Source organism: Glycine soja, chromosome 15 (genome assembly GCF_004193775.1).
Source record: "Glycine soja cultivar W05 chromosome 15, ASM419377v2, whole genome shotgun sequence".
In the NCBI taxonomy this organism is placed as follows: Eukaryota; Viridiplantae; Streptophyta; class Magnoliopsida; order Fabales; family Fabaceae; genus Glycine; species Glycine soja.
Genome location: NC_041016.1, coordinates 14,921,189 through 14,947,700, shown reverse-complemented (window position 1 = coordinate 14,947,700; position 26,512 = coordinate 14,921,189). Strand labels below are relative to the sequence as shown.

General features: G+C 37.2%; 1 protein-coding gene and 1 pseudogene across 2 annotated transcripts; one reads left to right on the top strand and one right to left on the bottom strand.

Annotated features, from left to right (window-relative positions):
* Nucleotides 1-2,384: 2,384 nt before the first annotated feature.
* Nucleotides 2,385-7,420, top strand: LOC114385859 (annotated as a pseudogene).
* Nucleotides 7,421-8,221: 801 nt separating this feature from the next.
* LOC114386799 (nucleotide-sugar uncharacterized transporter 1-like) lies at nucleotides 8,222-18,499 on the bottom strand. Of its 2 annotated transcripts, XM_028346852.1 has the most exons (8): nucleotides 18,319-18,499; nucleotides 18,133-18,234; nucleotides 11,612-11,763; nucleotides 11,287-11,495; nucleotides 11,121-11,214; nucleotides 10,291-10,457; nucleotides 10,003-10,173; nucleotides 8,222-8,850 (listed from the first exon to the last, which is right to left on the bottom strand). In XM_028346852.1, exons 2-8 carry the CDS (start codon nucleotides 18,203-18,205, stop codon nucleotides 8,577-8,579), a joined length of 1,140 nt encoding a protein of 379 aa, XP_028202653.1. In that variant the 5' UTR covers nucleotides 18,206-18,234; nucleotides 18,319-18,499; the 3' UTR covers nucleotides 8,222-8,576. The 2 variants fall into 2 exon arrangements, with proteins under 2 accessions (XP_028202653.1, XP_028202652.1); XM_028346851.1 differs by having other exon boundaries at nucleotides 18,133-18,498.
* Nucleotides 18,500-26,512: the final 8,013 nt, after the last annotated feature.

Genomic DNA, 26,512 nt, shown 5'->3' with positions numbered 1-26,512 from the left:
CAAAGAAGAAAATAATTTAAAAAACACAATAATCATAACACTTTATACCCAAGATGCAGGGGTGAGAGTTTATTTAGATAAAGACAATTACTATTTACACCTCTTCTTTTACTAATACACCCTTATACCTTTTCTTTTCCTAAATTATCCTCACTTCCTTGTTGTGACAAATTTTCAAATGCCCCTTTTCACTCTAGAATGAAAATTTCAGATTCTACTCTTCCCGCACCAAGTTCTTCCAACTCTACATTGTCTCTCTCGCAAGTAACTTCTTTGTTGCAAATTCTTTCGACGAATAAAAAAACCCTCATCCAATATTGTAAACACCAAAATGGGAAGGTGTCTCCTTCCATACATCTGCACATGCAGATGTATGTTGAGGTGTTTGACAAGTGTACCAAATCGCTCTAAGTAGTAACCTCGGAAGTCCGAGTGTCGTTTCCACAGGGATTTTATTGCACTTTATCGAATACTCTTCAATTTGTAAGAAGTAAATGGTAAAGACAGGGATAGGCGCAAGAATAGATTGCTACTACTAGATCAAATAGTTTAGACAAATAATTGATAGAAATGCCAAGACCGGACAAACCCAATTGGCCTACGATGCATGCAAATATGATATTTATTATCAATGCAATTGTATTAGTTCTACCCACATCTATTAATTTTACTTGCCCCTGATGCCTCACGATGACAAGCCTATTTTAACTACCTATCTCCCAAATGCCTTTGCGAAGATTCAATAATTAAAATGCATTAAGGTTAAATTCTAGATGTTGCTAAATGTGTGGGCATTGAGTTATCATTCTATGCCTAGCAATGCTAACCCGATGATCCTTTTCTTAAGATGTTCTATTAGGCATTACCATTTCCCAAGCGTATAACCCCTAAAATTGATGCATGCATTAATTCTTAAATCCTTACTAGGAAATACCCTCTCCTGAGCGAATAAAACCCAAAAGAAATTCAAGAAATAAATGCAAGATTAAAAGGAAAGAATTAGAACATAAAAACCTGGAATGAATCCTTTTTGCATTGATAACTCTTGAAGTACACCATACATCGTTGGCTTTTTAGGCCTGCTAGGCCCTAGCTAGGGGATTAGTCACTCATGGCCATTGAGAGCTTTACAACTGGGGGTAAAAGAAAGAATGGGAGTAATAAAAACAAAAAATATAGAGAGAAAAGGGAGAGCTCAGGCTTGGAATGTTGAGAGAAGTGCTATGAGGCGAGGTGTGTTGTTTCCCTTGGACTGACTCTCTATTTATAGCTGCTGAAGTGGGCTTTGGGCCTTCGTAAGCGCGCTTAGTGCGACACCTCGCACTTAGCTCGTTTAGATCGCGCGCTGCAGGCTTAGAGTGTGTTTCTGTTGGATCGCGCGCTTAGCGTGTGGCTCGCGCTTAGCGCGCATAACGGATTATGCATCTTCGAGCTTAACACATCGCTTAGCGCCTGTGCTGCTTTTCTCGCTTAGCGCGCGTTTTGGGCTGGGCCTGCTTCAGACTTTTTCTTTTTCTTCACTTCCTATTGTCTTTTTGCTTAATGTAACTTCAATTTTCGTATTTGAAACCAAAAATTTAATTTAATTAATTTTCTAACTTTTAATCACAAATAAATGCTAAATAATTAATTTCAGGCCAATATTTGACTAATTTTCTACTATTAATTCACAATTATTTAGCAGATATCAATGTAGCACTACATTTGGACACATGGCAGTTTTTTATTTGTCCAGCTGGTCTAAGCCTCCACCTTAATAAAAATGGGTAAACATGTTATTTTCTTCTTTCTGTTAGGGTTTTATTTCAATTATTGAAAGTGTGTAAATTATTGTTATAATAAACCCTGTTTAATTTAATTATGTTTGTTATTTATCACTAACCTTAAAAGTAAAGAAAAAGTGGTAGAAACTTTAACCGTGCCTCCCTTCTTCCCTCTTCCAAAGAGTATCCCCCCTTCTTCTTCGCCAACTGTGCCTACTGAAACCTTTGTCACCATGTTCGCCCACACCGAAGGCCAAACACACCTCCCTTCCTGCAATTAGCAATCCCGATTTGGTTCTAACCAATTTTGAGTGTTGACGTAAAGTCGAAAAGAGAGACAAGCATAATGAAGCACCTTCCACAAATGGCACACTACTCATTTACTATTATGTTCATTTATGCTTTTAGAAACATCAAGTGACTTGTTAATAAGGAGAAGACCAACAACAAATATTTCAATATTTTCGACCTCTTTGGCACCCTTCTCGCGAGAGTTCTTTCCCATTCACGTGTTATATATACACTTCATTTTCCAGATTAAACCCACCACCAACATTTCACAACCCCTTTTGCCTCCCTTTCAATCCACTTACATATTCCACCCTTTTTGCTTCAACCACCATGATCAAAGGAAAAGACATTTACGAAGTTGTGGCAGCACTTGTGCCTCTCTACGTGGCTTTGATCTTAGGCTATGGCGCCGACAAGTACCCTTCCTTTCCATTTCATATCATCCAACAACCCTTACACCATGAATTTCAGGTTCTTAGCCGCGGACTCACTTCAAAAGTTTGTGATTTTGGTCGCACTTTTCCTATGCACCACTTTCACGAAGTGGGGTAGCATTGACTGGTCCATCACACTATTCTCACTCTCCACTCTCCCCAACACATTCATCATGGGGGTCCCTCTTTTGAAGCCATGTATGGAGAATTCACACACGCCCTCATAATCCAAATCGTGGTCTTGCAAAGTGTCATTTGGTACACTCTTTTGTTGTTCCTTTTTTAATATAGAGGTGCCAAGCTTTTCATTTCAAATCAATTCCCTAAGACTGCAGATGCAATTTCAACCCTAAGGGTTGATTCAAACGTTGGCTCTCTCAATGGTAGAGAGCCATTGCAAACTGATGCAGAAATTGGAGAAGATGGACAACTTCATGTGATAGTGAGGAACATGTCACGTTCCACGTCGATGGCTTCACCAAGGGCATCAAATCTTACCGGGGTTGAGATATTTTCGGTGACTTCTTCTAGAGAAGTACCAAGCCAAAGAGCTTCAAGTTTTAGTGTCACAAATTAAATTTGTACCCACCAACTAGTACTACTTTTGAAGGTGGTGCTTCTGGTTTTGAAGAATGGATGATGTTGAATAACAACAAGCATGAGAAGAGGTTTTCAAGGAGCAAGAATACTGTTAGTGATGATTTGGTAATTTCTCCGTCTCCAAAACCAATAAAGTTTTTAGGGTCTAACAGCGGTGGCCAAAGAAACAAAGACATGAAAAACGGTGCAACTATTAACAAGGATAAGGGGTTACACGTGTTTGTTTGGAGCTCAACTTCGTCGCCAACTTCTGATGTTAATTATACGAAACATGGAGTGAATAGAGTTGGTTCCGCTGACTTTGGCACCATTGAATCTTCCAAGGTTGTTGATTTATACCACACGAAACTGCTTCCTCAAAAGGTAATTTAATCTCACTATCTAACTATGTATTTGTCTTTTGCGCTTGAATCTTGGTTAAAGCATATAGCTCTATGCATTTAGAGTAATGATATACTATTAACATTTCATAACCCTCGAACACTTTGTTAATATTTACTATTTTTCTTGTTATATTATATCATTTATCATATTTATACAATTTTCCCCCTTTTAGATATGTACGAGCAGATGATGGGTGTCTGCCCATAATTTGCATACTTTAATGTTATACTAGACGTAGACGTAACACTATTGAGTTGCACTGATTTAATTGAATATTTAAAATATCATTTTAATATGTAATGGGTTCAAAACATTGGCCCCGCTAAACAACAAAAAAAAAATATTAAGTGCCTATTAATTTTTGTTTTAAAAAAATATTTTCTTAAATAATTTCACACTATTCGATATTTAATATCTCATTCAAAATCTATTAAATTTATAAATTTTTTTCAAAATCAAAAAGGTAGTTGAGAGATGTTTTGCATCCTATTCTTTTATTTTCTTCAAATGTTTAGGGGACAAACTTTTAAAAAACGGATATATGCTCAGAGGACAAACACTTTCAAATAGATGTACTCAAGGAATAAATAACTTTTTTTAAAATATATGTTTGAAAATAACAAACAAACAAGACATAAAACTGTGCTTTATTGTGCTTTATTTTTCAAAAAAAATATAAATCAATTTTCAAAAATTAATTTTTAGAAAGTATATAAGATCGTGAGGAAAGACGTGAGTGGAAGTGTATGAGTAATACAAAACTTAAAAAAAAAATAGAAAACAAAAACAATTTAGAAATGATCTGGTATTTTTAATTTTAAATACTTAAAAAGAGATATTATTTTTAAACTATTTTTATCAAATTATTATTATATTAAAAAAAACATTTCAAAAATAGATCAATAGCAAGTAGACCTAAGTAGCTAGTTTGTCAAATTGGGTGTGTTCTTCCTTCCTGGAACTTCCATTGAATTAATGGATATACTTTAAGTGGCATGAAGAAATATATAGTAATTAAGCAAGATGTTGAAATTGATTCCATTGCAGTTTCTCCTTCAAGTGGCAAATTGACCAAACTAGACTCCTTTTAGAAACTTATTCTCAAAAGGGGGCTGTTTTGAAACTTTTTTCAGGGGGTCTGTTTCTGGAGGGGACTCGCCAATGGAATTGGCGAGTTGGACACGTGGCGGCACCTGGTGGACTCGCCAGTGAAGTTGGCGAGTTGTTGTCCACGTGGCGAGTCCCGCCATTCGTACTAGCGAAATGTTTTTTTACGGAAATTTTTTTTATAACTTCAAACGGGTATAACTTTTAATAGGAATGTCCGTTTGAGGCCCATAATATGTCAAAATGCTCGAAATTGAATGAAGAATCCCTTGGCAAATTAACGAAGGGGATTTGGTCAATTCATGTTTCCAAAAAATGGATTTAAGATTCAACCACCCATTTTTTTTAATCTTAAATCCTATTTTTGAGCTACTTAGAGGCATTTTTTGAAAAAATGAGTTGACCAAATCCACTTTAGGAATTTGCCAAGGGATTCTTCATTCAATTTCGAGCATTTTGACATATTATGGGTCTCAAACAGACATTCCTATCAAAAGTTATACCCGTTTGAAGTTAAAAAAAAAATTCCCGTAAAAAAACATTTCGCCAGTACGAATGGCGGGACCCACCACGTGGACAACAACTCGCCAACTCCACTGGCGAGTCCACCAGGTGCCACCACGTGTCCAACTCGCCAACTCCATTGGTGAGTCCCCTCGAGAAACAAACCCTCTGAAAAAAGTTTCAAAACAACCCCCTTTTGAGAATAAATTTCTAAAAGGAGCCTAGTTTGGTCAATTTGCCCCTTTAAATAGTATGAAGAAATAGTAATATTAACCTCATTAATTTTCATATGGAAAAACAGCAATGACACAAATTTAAATGATAAGTTTTAAATTGTGATTTTGGTTCCATACTGTTACCATGTCAATTGTCTCGCAATTGTAATGTGATAGAATTTGTGATTAATACTTTAAATTGATTTAAACTATAGCATTTTACTTTGCAGCTGTGCATGAACTTGAAATTGAGGGAGCCAAACTTCCTGTAATGGGGAGCCAGAAGGAGGTTAGCATTGAAGAAGACAATGCAAACAAAAAGCAACAAATCCCACGTGTTAGTGTCATGATATATAAAACCTTATCCTCACCATGGTTTGGAGGAATCTAATAAGAAACCCTAATACCTGGGCGAGTGTTTTGGGCCTCGTTTGGTCTCTCATACTTTTTTAGGTATTTTTCCTATCTCTTTGCACCGTAATTTTTTTTTATATATTACCATGTTGGGTGTTCTATATATTACCATTCATCAATCCGTGTTGCTTGTGAGCAGGTGGAACATCAAGACGCCTACTATTGTAGCAAAATCCATTAAAATAATGTCTAATACGGGGCTGGGAATGGCAATGTTCACTCTAGGTACATTTTCAAGAATTATAATGTTTGGATATTAAAACCACTGCATTTTTTTTATTATCATGCTTCAAAGTTTAAAACAAATTCAATGTTCACCTGATCATTTATTGTTTCTTAAAAACACACATTGAATTTGTTTTAAACTTTGAAGCATGATAATAATAAAAAATGCAGTGGTTTTAATATCCAAACATTATAATTCTTGAAAATGTATACATATATATATATATATATATATATATATGCACCAGGTTTGTTTCTTATAATTTCTATAATATGGTGTATTCCTACATCTATATTAGATTATGTTGTTGTATGTCTGTGTCACGGTCAATATACTTAATAGTGTTTTACTTAATTCAGGTTTGTTCATGGCATTTCAACCCAAGGTCATTATTTCTGGAAAAACTCGAGCTGCAATTTCATGGGACATGCTAGGTGCACCCAGCAACATTGCTGGTGCACCCAACAATTAGGTGAATGGGCAAAATTGCCCCTGCGTTAAAAAAAATAATTTCTTCTTCCGGAAGAAGGTTCTTCCGGAAACTTTCCGGAAGAACCTTCTTCTGGAAGAACAATTTGTGTTCTACCGAAAGAATCTTTTTCCGGAAGCTTTCCGGAAGAACCTTCTTCCGGAAGCTTTCCGGAAGAAGGTTCTTTCGGAAGAACAAATTGTTGTTCTTCCGGAAGAAGGTTCTTCCGAAAAGTTTCCAGAAGAAGGTTCTTCCGGTAGAACAATTTATTCTTCCGGATGAACAATTTGTTCTACCGGAAGAACCTTCTTTCGAAAACTTTCCGAAAGAAGGTTCTTCCGGATGAAAAATTTGTTCTACCGAAAGAACTTTCTTCCGGTAGCTTCTCCGGAAGAAGGTTCTTCCGGTAGAACAAATTGTTCATCCGGAAGAACCTTCTTCCGAAAGAAGGAATTATTTTTTTAATACAAGGGCAATTTTGCCCATTCACCTAATTGCTGGGTGCACCAGCAATGTTGCTGGGTGCACCTAGCATGTCCCCAATTTCATTAGTAACTGGGTTCTTGGTTGGTCCAACAATGATTCTTGCAACCTCCAAAGTCATGGGTATCCATGGAGTTCATTTATATATTACAATTGTTCAGGTGAAACGAAACCCACTTCTTGAAAGTCAGCAAATTGCACGACCATTCAAAGCCTATACTATAGTTGTTTGTGACACCACGGTATAATTTTGTAGGTTGCTCTTCCCCAGGGCATTGTTCCCTTTGTACTCACCAAAGAACATAATACTCCACACGGACATACTCAACACAGCGTCAGTGTGTGCCTTTTATAAATTTGTATCTGTTGAGAAAAAATATACATATTAATAACAAATGCATTTCGTGGCATGTGGATTAAAAGCATCAACATAAATTCTGAAAGAAATTCAAAAAATTTGCAGGGTTATCTTTGGGATGGTGGTTGCATTGCCCATAACAATAATCTACTCTGCGCTTCTTGAATTGTAATAACATCTCTTAGAAAATAAGTATATATAAATATAGGTGCTATAGTTCCGCATCTACAAGTCACTTACTCACATGATGGATAGCTTGTGCAGCTGTGTGTAGCATTTGAAGTATATACAATCTAAAGAATCACTCCATCAAGTGTCAGCTATGTATATTCGTCGAAGTTAAAATATAAATTCATATAATTTTGGTAATTTATGGTATAACTTTTATAACTCATCATCAATAAAAAAAAATCATTATTTACCCAAAATATAATTATTTATTAATTAATCTTATGGTTAGACTCACGAGCCTAATAAAATATTTGTGTAGTGCTGAAATCCATTGTAAAGGTTTTATTAGTTATTAGTCACACAAGTGTGAGCTATGTATATTTTTATTTTGGTGCTTGGTGCAAAACTGTAATAGCATTCTAACTTAAACGTTTGTTTTACCGTTTCATTCTATGGGCATGCATTCCGAAGTACCGTATTGTGAGAAGCAACAAATTGTTACATCTCCTTAAACGTCCGTTTAGAGGGTGTTGAATTGAAAAACAAACACACAATAGTTCATCGATCAAATCGGTTTATCCAGTCCTAGTTTTTTTATCGATAGAAATACGTAACAATTTTAATTTCAATAGTTTTAAATCAATTAGAGGGGGGGTTCTAATATTGGAACTTTTTATATTCCTATACTATATTTATGTGGTGAACGTGACTCCAAAATCTATTTATTAGCCCTCTTGGATTACTAAATTTAACAAACCTAGATTGGAGAGCATGAATAGTATAGGATTTTAAAATATGGTCGTCATAATAAAAGCTCAATGACTAATTGCAGCAAATTGTGAAAGCCATAAAAGCCCTATAGCAATTTCTGTTCTCCGTTACAACAAAATGCAGCTGTAGCTCCTACTATAAAAGCCAAAAGAAAAAACCAGTTCTAGCAAGGAATCCACCAAATCATTCATATACAGTTGGTGTTCCAAGTTTCCAAGAGCAGTAGCAGCCATGTGAAATATAGACTCATATACCCTAGAAAATCTCATGATCGTGTATTATAGCTGACACATCACTACAAGCACCCAAGATGGTTAGATCAGAATCTTAGAAACAAGAGAAAGAACAAACGATGTTTGGTTAATGTGTTATAACAAGGCATTTAGTTAGACAGATTCGGCCCCGTAATGTCCATCATGGGTGCTGCCATTTTCTTTGCCAAGTTTAGATTTTGGCAAAACAGAAGCCTGTCGAGGAGATTGCTTGTTTGATTGTTGCCTCATATTGAGGTAAGTGTAAACAGACATACCAGCAATAGCTGTGAATGCACCACAGATACTGATTTTGCCAGGATTGGATCCAAAGAGATAATAGTTTCCTAGAAGGAGGACACAGGTCTTAAACTGCCCCAGGACGACGTGGGAGATGGCAGATGTAGCTCTGCAAATTGCAGGGTAAAACCAACCCTCAAAAAGATTAGTAAACCACAATGAATTCAGCCAAACATAAGCCAGATGCACTAATGTTCTGAATGTTACCTAGAAATAGCATCCAAAACATAACACTTAAATACACAAGACGAATGACTTGAATAAATTTGCTACTCCAAAATTCTCAGTAAACAATCTATCATAATATTGTCACAATTTATAAAAATGAAAAAGTTTACAAGGTTTTGACTCTCAATTCGGGTGTTGTGAACTTGGCCATAGAGTTCAATGTTAGTAACTAATTTCAGCAGATAATCATGCAAGGCATTTAGTGTAAACTTTAGTTGAAAGTAAATGGGTCATCACTCTGTCAGTAATTATCAGGTTGCAAGAGTACTTCTGACATTTGGAAAACATTAGTAGTCTGCAGTACTACTAAAATATAATACAAGTTGAAAAAATATTTTTACTCGTTGGGATCTTAGGTAGATGGTTCAATGAATTTAAAACAATATGTAACTTGGAGATGCTGTTGAGCTAAACCTGAATGAAAAGAAAAAACAGCAGTTGAAAAAAAGAGCAATTATGTTTGAGTTAAGAATATTTAGAACTATAAGCCAAATACTGATGGCCAAAACAAAAAAAAAGTTTCACGGTTTAAATATTTAATAAAACTATAAAAGTAACCTGTAATGTAACCCACCATGACAGTTATATAGACTCTTAACTTCCAAGTGAATGAGAAAAATACATTCACAAGGCCTCAAGAAAAGATAAAGACGGGAGAAGAAACAAAGGTTGTATCAAACGCATATCATGGTTTCTTGGTTCAACTCTTTGGGCTCAGCTAATTAATTGTAACCCACCCCGCCCTGCCCCAAAAAGGGGGGAAGAAAGCTAATTTCTCTTTCAGCATTAATGTATCTTAGGCTATAATAGAACAAGAGTGGCCAATTTATGCTTGGTTGGGCCCTTGGAGGTCAGTACATTCTTAATACAAACATCAGCAATTTGTTCTATAATACACAGCAAATAAAATGATAATCAGGTCGGATCCCTATATATAAAATTCAACAGAATAGGTTCTATCTACTCTACAAGAAATTGAAATTCTTCTCCCAAACAAAATCAAAATTATTCAACAACTAGAAATCTCACTTACCCTAGTGCTAAAGCACCAGACCACTGAAGCAAGAATCCAAGAATAGCTGATGCAAAAATCACCATACTATTGCTAAAGTTCCAATCGAAGGAGAGAACACCTGGAGGGTCTAGGCAGGGTAACATAGCAGCCAGGAAAATCAAAGTAATAGGTGTGGTTTTCCACATTAGCCTGTCAATTAATCCACAGATTAGACAAGATAGAAAGAAATTCTTTGATGTACATCAGAACCAAAGAGTGACAAGGGAGATGAGATGGGAAGTTATAAAGGTTGTAATAATTACTCACGACAAAGCAGTCCAGTTCTCTTGCTGCTGCAGTCTAGACCACAAGATTTTGTTTACAGCACTGGGAACAATCCAAGCCAATGCTACACAAGCACCAAATACATGGAACTGAAGATCAGTCACAGTTGCCACAGCAACACCAATAGATACCACTGTTAATGCTAATGCCTGTAAAGTTTTAAAATTTCTGGTAAGCATCGAAACCTAAGGAGAAAATCACATAAATTAAAAGCCACAAATCAATTGACCCCCCCGCTCTATATAAACGATACAGCACAAAACTTCACAAGTCAATTGCCCCAGAATATAGAGTTCACATATCATTTGTAGCCAGAAAGCATAGGCCAACTAAATCAAGCAAAGCATTTCAAAAGGATGAAGCTAGGGGTTCCTAAAGCAATACATTACAGCCTAATAAATCACAAACACTATAATATGGTCCAGTGGCAAGACTCCTTTAGTCAACCATAATTTTGAAATGCATTCATAGGACCTCAGAAGCACATATAATATCATGTCAAGTGTGAAATGACATTAAATCTACTCTCAGATTTAGTTATCTTCCACAAATATGCAGGTGTAATATAGATGTCAGCATAAAGGAGGGTGTTCACTAGACAGACAGACTTTATAAATAGGTTGCACAATTTGCCTCATATCAAAGGATCGCATCAGCAACTCGATCTATGTTTTAATAAAAGAAGTTCATAGTACAAAATGTGTCCATATTTCATCTGTTTTTATTATATAAAAGTTCGTATTCCTGCTAGAACCGTACATTTCTACTTATTATTATCAGAAATGCATGCAAAACCAAGTAAGTGCATATACCTTTGCGAAAGAAACTTTCTTTCTATACAATACAAATTCTGCCAAAACTATTGATGGTGTCACTGCAATCTTTGCCATCTGATAGAAACCAATGCTGAAGATATAGAAATTAAATTGAGAGTATAAAACAAATATTTCAAATAATAATGTGAATAGTTTGGGTTACCTATTATACTTCAAGCTGACATTAGCAAAGCCAGTGGATAGAGACATAACAAATCCAAGAGTAAATAAAGTAGACAATCGAGTTGATTTTGAGGAAGGAGCAGCCGGAAGAAAAGAAAATGCTTTTAGTATTGCCATTAAGAACCAGCTCACTACGTAGTGAATTAGTGTAAGAAGTATAGGGAATTTGAACTGAACAGTTTGAAGCACCTGAACCAAAACAAGAAAAACCCTAGAAAATCAGCAAATAAAAACCATAATACTTTTTAAATTTCAACAGAAAACACAGCTTAACCAGATAGGAGGTAAAAAGAGAGTAAACAAACCATTTTGTTCATGAAAATAATACCAACTGCAACCAGAAAATTGAAGGAAAGTGCAATAGCTGGACCACATATGCACTGCTGTTGACGCTTTGCACCTTCAGAGGAACGGAATTGATTAAAGAGAGAAGCTCTCAAGTCTTCCAAAGCTCTTCCTGCAGTTACCAGCAAAAGGTAATAGAAATAAGAGGAAGGTTTCATCATAGATTTACCATAAATAATTAATTAATTAGATGATGATTTAAGTTTGAGTTAACTGTGGAGTGTAAAAGCAAAAGAAAAGCCAATGTTAACCATTAAATCGTCCATGGATGGTCAGGATTAGTTTCAAGTAAAACCAATCAGGGAAATTTGTGTATGATTGTATAATCAAGATTAACCCTTCTTACTTTTCATTTTTCATACTCACACTTGGTAGCCCCCCCCCCCCCCCCTACAAAGCTTTGATGGAATTATAACGAGGCGCATAGACTAGATTCTACTCAAAAATTAAATTGTTTTTAGGTACTACAGCAGCTACAAAAACACACTCTCTTATAAGCAACCAAAGATATAAAGGAAAATAAATAATCCTAGAGCTTAAAATCTATATGATCACTTCATAAGAGTTTAGAAAGATACCGAAGTGAGGACATGCTCTCAGAGGAACTAATCTAGACCATACACCATAAATGGATGATCAAGATTAATTCCGCTCCCGAAAGCATGCTCTCACCTAATAAGACTTCATAGTATCACTCTCAAACTAGATTGTTTTTTATGAACTTTGGCAATGACAGAAGCTAGCCTCTTATTACAAGCAGAGAATGATTAAGAGAAAGACCATAAGTCTAAAACTTAAAAAATACAAAAATAAGTCCCCAAACTCATTCCATATGCCTCTCCACCAAAAGAGAAATTACAATTGAATAATCAATTAATAGCATTTTTTTTTATCGGCAAAGATAAAAATATATATATTAAGGAAGTACCAGAGGTACTGATTACAATGTTAGTCTCCATAAAAATGGTTCCTCAATCAGACAGCATAAGTCTGATTGGGAACCAAACTATGGGAAGATAAGTATACATGTGTTTTGATCCAAAAATCTAGCCCCTACTGCTGCAAAAAATGTTGTCGGAGGTTACTGGACCATTGATTAAAATGCAATATGAAATCCTTCTCCAAATTATGAAGCCAAGTCCACATTAGAAAAGTCGCGTCTTCAAACAGTTTGTTTCCATCAAATGTTGCTCCGAAGAATAAGATTTTGTTTCTAAGTTGCCAAGTGGACCATGTTATAGCCAACCACCAATATTGCCACCTCCTATTCCTAATGCCTTCAGCCTGCAAAAAGGAGTACTGCATGAAGTGATGTTTTGTGCTCAATGGCAGTGGACCCTTCAAATTTATCCAAGACATTGTTTTCCACCATAAAGGTTGGATCTTAATGCAGTGGATAAAAAGATGGGATGCATCTTCCTCCATCCTTCTGCAGAAGGGGCATGTCATATCCAAAATCTGCACTTGTCTAGCCCGCAAATTTGACTTTGTAGGTAGCCTGTCCCTAAATAACCTCCATGCAAAAACCTCTATTTTACTAGGAATCCTGATTTTCCATAACTCCTCAAAACATTCCTTGAGACTCTCAGCTGCTGCCTCCTCCCAAAACATTGAATAAGCACTATGTGTAGAGTAGATGCCTGACGGGTCTGCTGCCCATTCCCAGCTATCAGATCCATGATTGTGAATAGATTGACCTTCAACTTCAGAAAGAAAAGTGATGGCCAATTCAATTTCACTGTTGAACAGCGGTCTTCTCCAATTAAAACACCACTCCCAGCCAGAGTTATTACACTTCCCCAATTGTCCAATAAGCTGGTGTTGTTGAGAAGAGATCAAGTAGAGCCTAGGATATTTTTCAGCTAGTGATTGCTCATGACAAATCCACCTATCCTCCCAAAATTTCACCTTATCCTCAGCTTCTACCTTCCATTTGAGTTCATGTTGTAGGATCTTACCATGGTGTGAATGATGAATGGCTCTTTTTAAATCCCTCCACCATATTGACTGTAGATTGGAACTTCCCTCTTCGGTTAAACCCCTTCATCCCCCGTATTTAGCCTCCAAAACTGCAACCCATAAAGCCCCTTGGTGCTGCATAAGATTCCACATCCATTTACCAAGGAGGGTCATATTAAAAGTGTTGATATCTTTGATGCATAAACCCCCTTTGTCTTTGGGTAGGCACACTTTCTCCCACGAGATCCATTCAATCTTTTTGCTGTCATGTCCCCCTCCCCAAAGAAATCTTCGTTGTATTTTGATTAACTTGTTGATCACTGTTTGTGGTACCCTAGCTAGTCTTCTCTCACATTTTTGGATAATGGGTTCCCACACACGAGCTCGCCTCGGATTAGCCCCTATGGGTATGCCAAGATAGACAAAAGGAAGAGCCATTGACTGCAATTCAAATAATTAGTTGCCACTTGCTTCCACTTATCATTCATGCCAAAAGCACCGAAGCAACTCTTAGCAAAATTGATTTTTAAACCAGAAACCAATTCAAAGGTTCTTAGGATAGCTTTTACATTATCCATAAAAGCCTCACCAAAAAAGATGGTGTCATCCGCATATTGCAATATGCTAATGCTCACATCATTGCATCCAACACGAAAACCTTTGTACAGATTTGCCCCCACAACTGTCCTCATCAAACCATTCAAGGCTTCAACTACCACGTTGAATAAAAATTGAGCTAGAGGGTCTCCTTGTCTAAGACCCCTTTGGGGTATGAATTCCTCTGTGGGGCTGCCATTTACCAAAACTGAATTCATACCACCTTGATCTTGATTTTTGTCTCAACAAAGACTCATGAGCTTGGGCTGCTGCCCAAAGATCTTCCTGCAGCTGCTTTCTTTTCTGTTCTTCTTGTTGGGATAGTTGTCTTTGGATTGTGTCTTCCTCCAATTTGTTTAATTCAAATTCAATCCTTTTTACCTTTGTAAAAGCATCTCCAAAATGTTCTCTATTCCATCTCTTCAAGCTGTTCTTTAATTTCTTAATTTTTTCTTTAAGGATGTATCCTCCCCACCCTGATTGCTGATTGAATGTCCAGCTATGATGAACAGTTTCCTTGAATGACCTATCAAGTAACCATCCTAAAAGGTTTTGGGCCCCAATCAATCTCCATAGAACGAAGCACAATTGGACAGTGATCCGAAAAATTCCTTGCAAGTGTAGCTTGAATGCTGCTAGGCCATCTAACAAGCCACTCATGAGAAACTAAGAACCTGTCAAGTCTGCTTCTAGAGGCGCCATTAGGTCTATACCAAGTATACTTTCTGCCCAGCCAAGGAACCTCCATAACCTCCAGTTCATCTATCCACTCATTAAATTCTCCAATACAACTATCCTCAGCCAAGCTTTGGACATTGGTAAACCTTTCATCTGAGCTTCTTATGGAATTAAAATCTCCCAAAATGCACCACAACCCCCCATCCATTGAATGTCTCAACTGTTTTACTGTATCCCACAGAATTCTTTTATTGTGTATATCACATGGAGAGTAAATAGTAACAAGTGTGACCAGTTGTGCTTCTTGGACCCATTCCCCAACCATTAAAATAAAGTCACTGCCAATGATTTTCCTCTGCATTCTAAATGATTTATCACTCCACAAACATAGTATGCCACCTGCTGAATTAAGAGCTGGCAGCACTTCCCAACTTACCTCTACATGTCCCCATAAAGTCTGACACATAGTTTTGTCAACCATTTCTTTCTTTGTCTCTTTAAGACAAATCATGTCCACATCCTCCTGCTTAACCAATCTCCTTATTGCTCCCCATTTTACACCCCTCCCTAGACCTCTAACATTATAGGAGATTATATTCATTGATTCATGTTGTTGTCAACCCTTCTATTTGCTTCTACCCTGTCCCTTTCCTCCATTTGCTGGAACTTTTGAATGATTGTCTCCTTGCTTCCCCCTCCCGTGAGGCCCAATTGTTTGGCCATACTCCATATCTTAAGTGCCTCAGGAGTATACTGGCTATCAAAATCTGGGATTGCCTCTGTGACTCCATTGCTGACCTGTAGCTGAAAGGAAAGGTCCTGAATATCATTGATTGTTTCCCCTTGTAGTGTCGAAAGCTTTGTGTGTTGAGGTTGTGTGACTCCATTATGTGATGCGGCACCTGAGATAGATGGAAGAAGGCCCAAGTCTGATTTCTTTTTGCACCTTCTCTACCGGGAATAAACCTGCCAAGTATTTTCACCCCCCCTGCTTGTGGGTTAAGGCCCAAATTGAACCTTTTGTCTTTGGGGGTATAATTGGAAATATGTTGATTCTGGTGTGTTATACGTGCTACTTCTTCAGAGATAGGAGCCTCCACCTCCTTATATTCAAAATTGCCCCGTGTCACCAAGCTATCCTCAGCCAGTACCACGTCACTAACTTCTACACCGACAGCCTTTTGACCCACTTCCAACCCGCTAGACTCCCCATTTCCTTCATTGCAATTTTGGTGATAACTCTGTGAGGCAACGTCCCTATTAAGCAAGCTGACCCACTGCGTCACCCCCTTTTTGGCGATAACGTCTGACTACTTGGTGGTCAATACCTGCAAAGTAGAATTCGAATTTGGTCCATGCAGGGATGCTGACTGGTTTCCGCCAATGACCCAAGGATTCTTATCATTATCCAATGGGTAACAGCGGTCGTTGTGACCATTGGGTAAAAAGGAAGTCTCCTGGTCTTCGACGCCGGCGAAGGCCTTCGCGTCGACGCCATGGTGGACTATGTGCGATTCCGACACCGGCAGGTGCGGCAAGTGTGAATCCCCCTGGTTTTCGACGCAGGCAACGGTCTTCGACTCTACGCCAAGATGAACGCTGTGCGATTCCGACTCCGGCAAGTGTGGCACATTTTCCGCGAGGTCCCAATTGATATGCGAGGAACTATCGAGGAAGCTGTCATCGGAGTTAATCTCCTCCGATGACCCTCTGACACTTCTCCCTCTCCGAATACAATCTTGATAACCACCACAACACTCCTCGACGACGTGAAGCGTGAATTTCTCGTCTCCGATCACTACCTCCACCGTGTGTTGAATTAACGGCCGCCATGGAGTCTTAATGAGAACCCGCGCTCTGTCCAATCTCCTCTTCTCCTCCACTGAGTCATCCAAGTCCACCAGCTCTCCCATAACGACAACAATCTGATTAATGTATTTCGGATTCCAGGCCTAGATAGGAATCCCCCAACATTGAATCCATGTAAGCCTACATCCTGCGCGCAGGCTCGGACTCCACCTTTCAATAGAGGAAAACACCCTTGTACCTCCTATTCTTCCGCCACTCATGAGTTGGTCCGCTTCAGTGTCAGTGAGACCCAATAATAGCACTTGATCGTCACCCATGTATCTAGGGATTACATCCATTCCACTCCCCCAGAGAAGCTCGTCCTCCAATCGTTCAAACATAGCCGGGTTTTTTAGGCGTCCTACCCACGCGTCCTTCAGCCACGACGTATCTTCTTGTTTAACTTCAATATGAACCGAGGATGATGAAGTTTTATGGTTGATAAAGGTGCTTGATGTCCTCTGATTTCCCGGCCGTCTGATGTTTCTTGTCAGCGCGTCTGCGTATGATGTTGGCTTCACATGGTGGGTTCGAAACTCAACTCCTTGCTTTCTGTCCGTGCCTGGCCGTGTTTGGGTTGCCGCCACTGCCTCCCTCTGCATCTCCTTGCCATACTTTGGGAGGTTGACGAACAGTTTCAACCCCCCTATGACGATCCTGTCAAGCTGCTTCGCCAAGTAAGGAATATCTTGCACCCCTTTGAACCTAACAAAACCATACCGTCTCCCCGAGAAATTTCTTCTATTTGGGATGAAGATTTCCCTAACATCCCCCCATTTTTTGAAATGGTACCAGAGCTCTTTCTCTATGATATCGTCAGCGAAGCGAGAGAAATAGAAGGATGTAATATCCTTGTGATCTCTCCAGTTAGTCACCGTATGTTTAAGCTTAGCTCTACCTATGTTTCCGGCATAGTGTCGTCGGGATGCCTCTCCAAGGCTCGCTCTATCTTGCCAGACTCTCTTACCTCTCGGTCTATCACTCCCCCACCCAATGTTTCTCTCTCTACCCATTCCTTATACACTTAATCAATTAATAGCATAGAAAGGCACAAAAGTGTAATATCTCTAGTATAGCTATTAATCATCAAAGCATAAGGCAGACAAATTAAATCCTAACCAATTAATGATAAAAAAAAAATAACCCTCATCAATCCACACACAAGACAACAACAATGCAGAAATTAGCAGAAAGAATCAAACAATGGGGAATATTCCAGATTCCAGAAGCTCCATTGTGCACAGCAAAACAACAACATTCACCGATATTACCAAAGGCCACTAACTCAGCTAAAAGCCCACATGACAAAATAGCACAAAAATGCAACCAAACACAAATGGGCAAGAATGTGAAAGCTTGAAACACTCATAAACTCAAGATTTCATGATAAAAATGGAACCTTTTTGGCCAGCATCGCTGTCTTTGCGCTTGAGGATCTTTCTGACGCCTTTCCTGATGAAGAAGCTGAACATATTTTATGATTCTGGAGAACAAAGAAACCCTAGAGCAGAAGATGAAGGAAGCAGAGAATGAATAAATGAATGAGTGAGAGAGAATGAATAAATGAATGAGTGAGTGAGAGCACAGTGTGGTGTGGAGTGAGGGAGTGTGTGCAAGCTAAACTGCTGCTTGCGTCGTGTTTGGTTGAATTCAAAATGCAGATGCGAAGACGGTGAGAGAAAAACTGTGGAGAAAAGACAAACGACACGTGGTATTGCGACCGGTGATGGCGGAAAATGGCAGCTGTCTCATACTACTATTCATCATTGCTTAATGCCCCTTTGATTCAGCAAAAAAAATATTCAAAGTGTTTTTTTCAACTTTTATTGTATGTTCGGTTGAAAGAAAAATAGAAAATAAGATAATTATTTATAATTTCTTAAGAGAAAAAACTTAAAATTTATATGTAAAATAACATAAATGTTTTAATTAAATTTTTAATCCTTCAATTTTGTTATATTATAATTTTTAGTTCATTAAATTTTTTGACAACGGTTAGTTTAGTCTTCCATTACTTTTTTTGTAGCATTTGTAGTTCCTCTAAAAAAATTCATTTTTACTCTCTTGTTTATCTTTATTATTTAAATATAAAATAAACAATGGATTAAAAATTTGTAAAATAAAAGTTAATTTTAAACAATAAAAATATGCAAAGACAAAAAATAAATAAAATAATTTAGTTTGACTTTAAATGTTGATTGAAACTTAGCGAAGGATTAAAAGTTATAAAAAATTAAAGGACTAAAAATTGAGGCAAATTTTCCCATCTGGGGTAGTTTTACAAACTATTTCCCCAGATGGGGTTGTTTTGTTATTATTTTCGATAGGGGACAGTTTTTAACGTGAAATGCATGGGCATGCAGGCAAACCGCCATTGTCACTAGCGAGTTTGCTGCGCAAAGCCCACGTGGCATGGAAACCGCCACTCGTGTTGGCGAGTTGATGGCAGGTGGAACTCGCCACCTCTACTGGCGATTCTGGTGATGCTTTCCTAAACCGCCAGTCAAACTGGCGATTTTGCTTTGCAGGTGGTGCAGTTAGTCGTAGCAAGCGTAGGCACGCAGGCTTTTTCAGAGAAAGGGGAGTTGCAACTCCTCCTGGCGATTTGCTTGCAAGTTGTCACTCCTCTTGGCGATTTAGGACTGAGAAAATAGTCAACCCAGTTGGCGATTTAGGGCCTATAAATACGAAAAAGAATTTCAGTCTCACAATCACAGCTTTGAGTTTTCTGAAGCTTTGAGTTTTCTCTTTCTGAACCTTTGAGTTTTCTGAAGTAGCTTTAAGTTTCTTGAAGTACCTTTGTTATTTGTGAGTGTTTAGGGATATCCGCTTAAGATTTTAAATTTGTTTCTTGAGCTAACATATTTGATGTTTGTAGTTTTGAAATTAATAATTTGTGTTATAAATTTTTTTAACTAATTTGTATTAGCATTTAGAAGGTATAGTTTTGATTAATTTTTTAATTAAATTAGTTTTATATTTTTATTTCTTAATTCCAGTAAAATATTTTGTATGGTTTTTATGAAATTTTTAATTAAATTACTTTTATATTTTATATGATTGTTTGTGTGTAAAAAATAGAAGAAATTTGTCATAAAATTTTTAATTGGTTTGAAATTTGGTTCTTGAGGATTAAATTTGTGAATAAGGTTCGTAAATTTCAGTAAAATAAATTATATTATAAAATATTTTTGAAGTAATTTTTGAGATCCGTTTGAATTTATAGTTTTTAATAATTTTTTAATTAAATTAGTTTTATATTTTACATGCTTGTTTGTGTGTATAAAATAGAAGAAATATGTAATGATATTTATTTAAAGAAAATATTTGAGTCCCGGAAAAATTTGGTAAATATGGAATTTTGAGTATATTTTTAATTAGATTAGGTTGGTTTTGATAGTTTGTTAGTGTGTTAAAAATTAATGAAGCATGTATTGTCAAAAGTAAAAAAATTTGTAATATCATAATTATTTGAAGTAAGTATTTTGAGTGTCGAAATTTATTTTAATATAAAGTTATATTAATTTTTTAATTACATAAGGTTGATGTTCATCATTTGTTGGTGTGTCTAAAAAATTTATTTGCATTCAACTTGAACGGTATTTAAAATTTAATTTTTTTCCCATTATATTTATTTGAAGTATGTATTTTGAAGTTATAATTGTGAAAATTAATTATTTATAAATAATACTAACTTTGTTTATGGTTTATTTGGGCTTTAAAGTTATTACCTTGGAATCGTATTTTTTTTTAAGTGCTTACCATCCAAAATATTTCAAGTTAATAAATTTTTTATAGAAGAAAATTTTAATGTCAAATTGTGTTGAAGATAATTTTTGTGGTTACATTTTACTATTTTGAATTTATTATGATTAATTAATTAAAATATTATTTTTGTAGGTACACGATGAATTCGGTTATAACAGTGTTGTATTTCAATGGAAGGGTATATGAAGATAATGATGGTGTAATATTTGAAGGCAGTAAAAAAGCGATTCAGATTAAACGTGGAATTAGTTTCAATGCTTTGAAGAAAAAAATTGGAGACAAGGTAAAATTACAAAATAATGAAATTATTTCTGTTATTAGTTGTAGATTTTTATTGTCAGGAAAATATATTGCCTTGCAAATTTGTGATGACGAAGACGTTGAAACGATGCTGGAAAGTTTTAAACAACAACAAGAAATGTCAGTTCTAGAATTGTACATAGAAAAGGATGTGGCTAGTGGTTCAATGTTTCATTCTGCAAATTCGATTACATCATGTGGAAATTATTTATCTAATGATGACACACAACCGCCAACAAATATGAGCAATTTACATCTTGACGAAGATGATGATGATGATGATGATTATCTTGTGTCTAACTCATACGTTGAAGAGTCTTTAGACGAAGAAGACAATGTTGACGGTATATCTGATACAGACAATGAAGTCACCGAAATCATTCCACCAGTAAGAATTGTTCACCCAACAGAAGGTATAATTTCCTCTTAAAAAATACTTCACTCAATACATTTATTATTTAACGACAATTGTATTTAATGCCAAATAAGTATGATTTGAATTTTTTTTGGACTATAAGGTGTACAAGGAATTCAGAATCCGTGTTGGAATGATGCTTTGCATCATAATAATATCAACTGGAGTCATCCTGATGAGGAGGACATTTGTGGTTTGGAGATGCCATCCACTTTTAATGTTGGCCAAGAATTATATGTTGGCATGGAATTTGATAGTAAAGATGCGGTCAAGAATGCGCTCAAACAATATGTTATGAAGGTGCATCAAAGTTTCAAAGTGGTTGAAAGCAAATGGGACAAGTATGTGGTTTGTTGCTTGAATAAAAATGCAGATTGTCCTTGCCCTTTCTACATGAGGGCAATTCTATCTAAAAAACCTGATTCATGGAAAGTCATTCAATGGGATGGACCACACACATGTCTCAATATGACCATGACCCAAGATCACGAGAAACTTGATTCAGATTTAATTGTCACTTGTATAGTAGGTACGTATTTTATGTTCATATTATGTTATTGTTTAGCCTTAATTGTCATTTAAATTTTGTTATTCTATTGACAGACATGATCATAGAAGATCCATCGATAAAAATTTAATTGATTCAAGAGAGGATTAACAGTCAATTTGCGTACAAGGTGTCGTACAAAAAAGCTTGGTTGGCGAAACAAAAAGTCATTGCTATTGAATATGGCGATTGGGATGAGTCATATGTGAAACTTTCGTCGTGGCTAACACACATGCAAAATCATTCTCCTGGATCGTATTTTCAAATACTACATGACGATTTTATCGTTGGAAATACGGTTAGTCACGAACACCGCCAATTTCATAGAGTTTTTTGGACTTTTGGCCAATGTAAAGAGGTTTTCAAGTACTGTAAGCCAATCATACAAGTTGACGGTACACATTTGTACGGCAAATACCGTGGGACCCTCTTAATGGCCACACCACAAGATGGAAATGGTGGTGTCCTTCCTCTAGCATTCGCGGTGGTCAAAGGCGAGACGTTGACAGCATGGTCATGGTTTTTGGCACACTTGCATGAACATGTCACAGATAAAAATGGTATTTGTCTGATATCTGATCGACACGCGAGTATAAAGTCCGTTATCGCTAACGAAGCACTTGGGTGGCAACCTCCCCACGGTTATTATGTCTACTGTGTGCGACACATAGCAAGCAACTTCAATCAAAAATTCAATAATGCCAAACAAAAAGAAATGTTGAAGAAATTGGGTAAGATTTCATATTTGATGGTCACGTTTATTTTACTTTCATTTATGCTTAAAATTGTTATTCATAACTAATTTTATGCAGCCTACACTCCATGCAAGCACATTTTTTTTATCAAAATTTAGAAAAATTTCGTGAACTGAGTCCAGCCATAGCAACATGGATTAATCGCATCTCAAAGGAAAAATGAACGATGGCTTACGATAGAGAAGGACGTCGATATGGCCACATGACAACGAACCTCTCAGAATGTATCAATAAGGTTTTAAAGGATTGTCGCAACATTCCCATAACAGCATTGGTGAAATCAACGTACAGTAGGTGTCAAAAGTACTTTGTTGAGCGTGGCCGCCAAGCCCAAAGACAGTTAAATGAAGGCCAAGTATATTGTTCAAAGCTTGTTAAAGAACTGAGGAAAAATCAAGAACAAGCTTGTACGCACATCGTTCGCGTGTATGATATCCACTCCACAAGGTTTGAAGTAGAGGAGAGCTTCAACCCTATAACGCAACGAGGCGGACAAAAGTGGGCAGTAAACTTGAATGGTCATCATTGTCAATGCGGAAGGTATTCTACGCTTCACTATCCATGTTCACACATTATTGCAGCTTGTGGTTACGTGAGCATGAACTGCTACCAATATATAGATGTTGTTTATACAAACGAGCACATCTTAAAAGCTTACTCCGCACAATGGTGGCCTCTTGGGAATGAAGCAGCTATTCCTCCTTCTGATGACGCATGGACACTTATCCCTGACCCAACTACAATTTGTGCGAAAGGTCGGCCAAAATCAACAAAGATAAGAAATGAGATGGATTGGGTCGAACCATCTGAGCACCGACCAAAATGTAGTAGATGTGGAGCCAAAGGGCATAACAGGCGTCGCTGTCCAATGCAACCTGAGCGTGGGAGTTGTTCAAATCGTTGATTTATGTATGTTAGTCGAGTGACTTGTATTTGTTTACGTTATGTTCAATGTATTGAATTTCTGGGGTTCAATGAATTCGGTAGTTAAGAACATTTTTCCTTTTGTACATGACTTATTTGTGGGGTTCAATGAATTCGTTAGTTAAAACCATAAACATAAACCCTAAACCTAAACCACTAACCCTAACTCATAACCATATGTCTACTTTAATTTTTCTTTAGGACTTTATTTATTATTCTAGTTTGATGCACGACATAAAAATAGTCATTATGATTACTAGCCCATAACCCTAACCCTAACTCATAACCCCAACACATAACCCCTAAACCTAACTTATAAACCCTAAGTCCTAAAACTAACCCATAACCCTAACCCTAACTCATAACCATAACCCCAACCCATAACCCCTAAACCTAAATCATAAACCCTAACCCTCACTCATAACACATAAACCTAACTTATAAACCCTAAGTCCTAAAACTAACTCATAAACCCTAACCCTCACTCATAACCCCAACCCATAACCCATAAACCTAACTTATAAACCCTAAGTCCTAAAACTAGCCCATAACCCTAACCCTAACTCATAACCAAAACCCTAACACATAACCCCTAACCCTAACTCATAAACCCTAAGTCCTAAAACTATCTCATAAACCCTAACCCTCACTCATAACCCCAACCCATAACCCATAAACCTAACTTATAAACCCTAAATCCTAAAACTCTTATAAACCCTAACCCTCACTCATAACCCCAACCCATAACCCATAAACCTAACTTATAAACCCTAAGTCCTAAAACTAACTCATAAACCTTAACCCTCACTCATAACCCCAACCCATAACCCATAAACCTAACTTATAAACCCTAAGTCCTAAAACTAACTCATAAACCCTAACCCTTCACCCAAACCCCAACTCATAACCCCAACCCTAACTCATAACCCTAACACTAACTCATAAACCCTAACCCTTCACCCAAACCCCAACTCATAACCCCAACCCTAACTCATAACACCCATAAAACTAACTCATAAACCCTAACCCTAACTCACAACCCTAAACCTAACCCTTCACCGAAACCCCAACTCATAACCTTGACCCTAACTCATACCCCTAACATTAACTCATAAACCCTAAGTCCTAAAACTAACTTATAAACCCTAACCCTAACTCTGTATTTGTCAACTTTAATTTTGCTGTATGACTTTATTTATTATTCTAGTTTGATGCGCGACATAAAAATAGTCATTATGGTATCCGCGATGGTGATTCAATAACAAATGGTGATTGAAAACGCAATTCCATAACAAATTCCATAACAAGTAGAATCAGATACCATAAATTAAGTCTGAAATTCAAATTACAAAGATACAACACAAATTTCAAATAGAGACATCAAAATCAGTCATTATGGTGTTTGTGATGGCGTGAGGATGTGCCACATGGTCGATCCCACCTTCGGGCTTGACGATCCAGATTTCTTCTTGCGCGCTGTCTCTACCCTTGTTGCTCAGCCTCTGCAGAAAACTCGTGACGCAAATCAACACCTAATAAGTCACTCATATCAGGTATTGCTCCGGGTACATCTCATTGCGGACCTAATGGGGCATTAGGTGTTGCCATTGGGGCATCATGTTGCTGCGAAGGGGTCATGGTCGGCCATGAAAAATTAGGATGTGTTTCCGCAACACCACCAAACGAATGTTCGTTTGTAGACATATCAGTGTCATGACCCTCGAAAGGATACTGATACATCTGCGAAGGATACTGAGAAAATGTTGGTGGCGTGTAATACATTCCATGGCCACGCTGGTCCATTTGCTGGGAAAAATCTTCCGCTTGAACAATCTCCCTTCGTTTGTCAAAACCTCGAGTTTCAACACTTGACTGAAGCATGTGAAACTGTTGTGGGGGAAATCGACGCTCTGATGCCGGACCATGTGCCACATGCTCAGTGATCCTTTCTTGCTCTTGGGATATAATCGCTAACTTTTCGACATATGGCACAAGATCATCAATTGTCCATGTGTTTCGCCCTTGTAGTGACACCATATACTGCAATGTCTCGGCAACTTCACCCTGCAATTATTAGAGTAAGCATATTAATGTCGATGATTTAAAAAATAAATTGAAGTTAAATAATTAAAAAGAAATAAATACCAATGTAGCCGTGTTTGCATTGTTTGGGTCGACAAACATTTTTGTTTTTCGCCTATACCAGACCATGTAATCCGAGTTAAAACTCAATAGGCCCTCTTGTTGAGGATAAACGTCGACCCTAAACTCAGCTCGATTATTCCACTGACTGATAAATGGGGCCAACAGCTAGAACCAATTTTCATCTTGTTTGCCTTTCAACGTTAGCCCATGGATATTCTGTGGTTGCGAAGGAGACTCCGGAATAGGTTGTTGCATTCCAAATTGTCACAACACCCTATTCGGTTGGTGCCACTCTACAACATGGAAACAAATGAGTGGCACCACTGCGCACCACGCCACACTACCAACCAAACAAATGGGAGGCAACATCGACATAACAGTTGCTGGGTAAGGCTCCCTCAGAAACTGCATACAATAACACAATTGTTAATTTTTCTTAAACCATGACATTTAATTTATTATTTAACAAATACATAATGATCTTGTTACCTCAAGTCGTTTCATGATATCTAATTTGCGACGGAAAACTATTAGATCATCATTGCCAATATGTTGGTTTCCACGTCGCAGCCACCTACAAAAAAAATATATGAAATAATTAGTGCCGACGCGTTACATTATTGATTATTTTCAAATGAATTTTTTTTTAAACAACTAACCTGTGTCCGAGTGGTTTGTTTTCCATTATAGGAGGAGTTCTCTTTGGAGCCAAAGTCGTGCAGCGTTCCCATGCCCACATTTGGATTAAGATGCACATACTTCCGATTGATTTTATTTTGTAACCGGTGGCGCTGCACATCTCTCTGTATAAATAAGCAAGCACGGCAGGTCTCCATGCATACGTGCTGCACTGTTCAAAGTCCCGTAAAAATTGGAGGTACCTTAGGGAAACTTTACTGCTGCTTTTGTCAACAAATAGAACTCT

Excerpts from the sequence above, each read along its gene's own strand:
- LOC114386799 (XM_028346852.1), bottom strand. The coding sequence starts at position 18,205 with ATGTTCAGCTTCTTCATCAGGAAAGGCGTCAGAAAGATCCTCAAGCGC. Across the intron at positions 10,458-11,120 it reads AGAAAGTTTCTTTCGCAAAG|GCATTAGCATTAACAGTGGT; the intron begins GTATATGCACTT and ends AAAACTTTACAG. Across the intron at positions 8,851-10,002 it reads TCTGGTGCTTTAGCACTAGG|AGCTACATCTGCCATCTCCC; the intron begins GTAAGTGAGATT and ends TGCAATTTGCAG.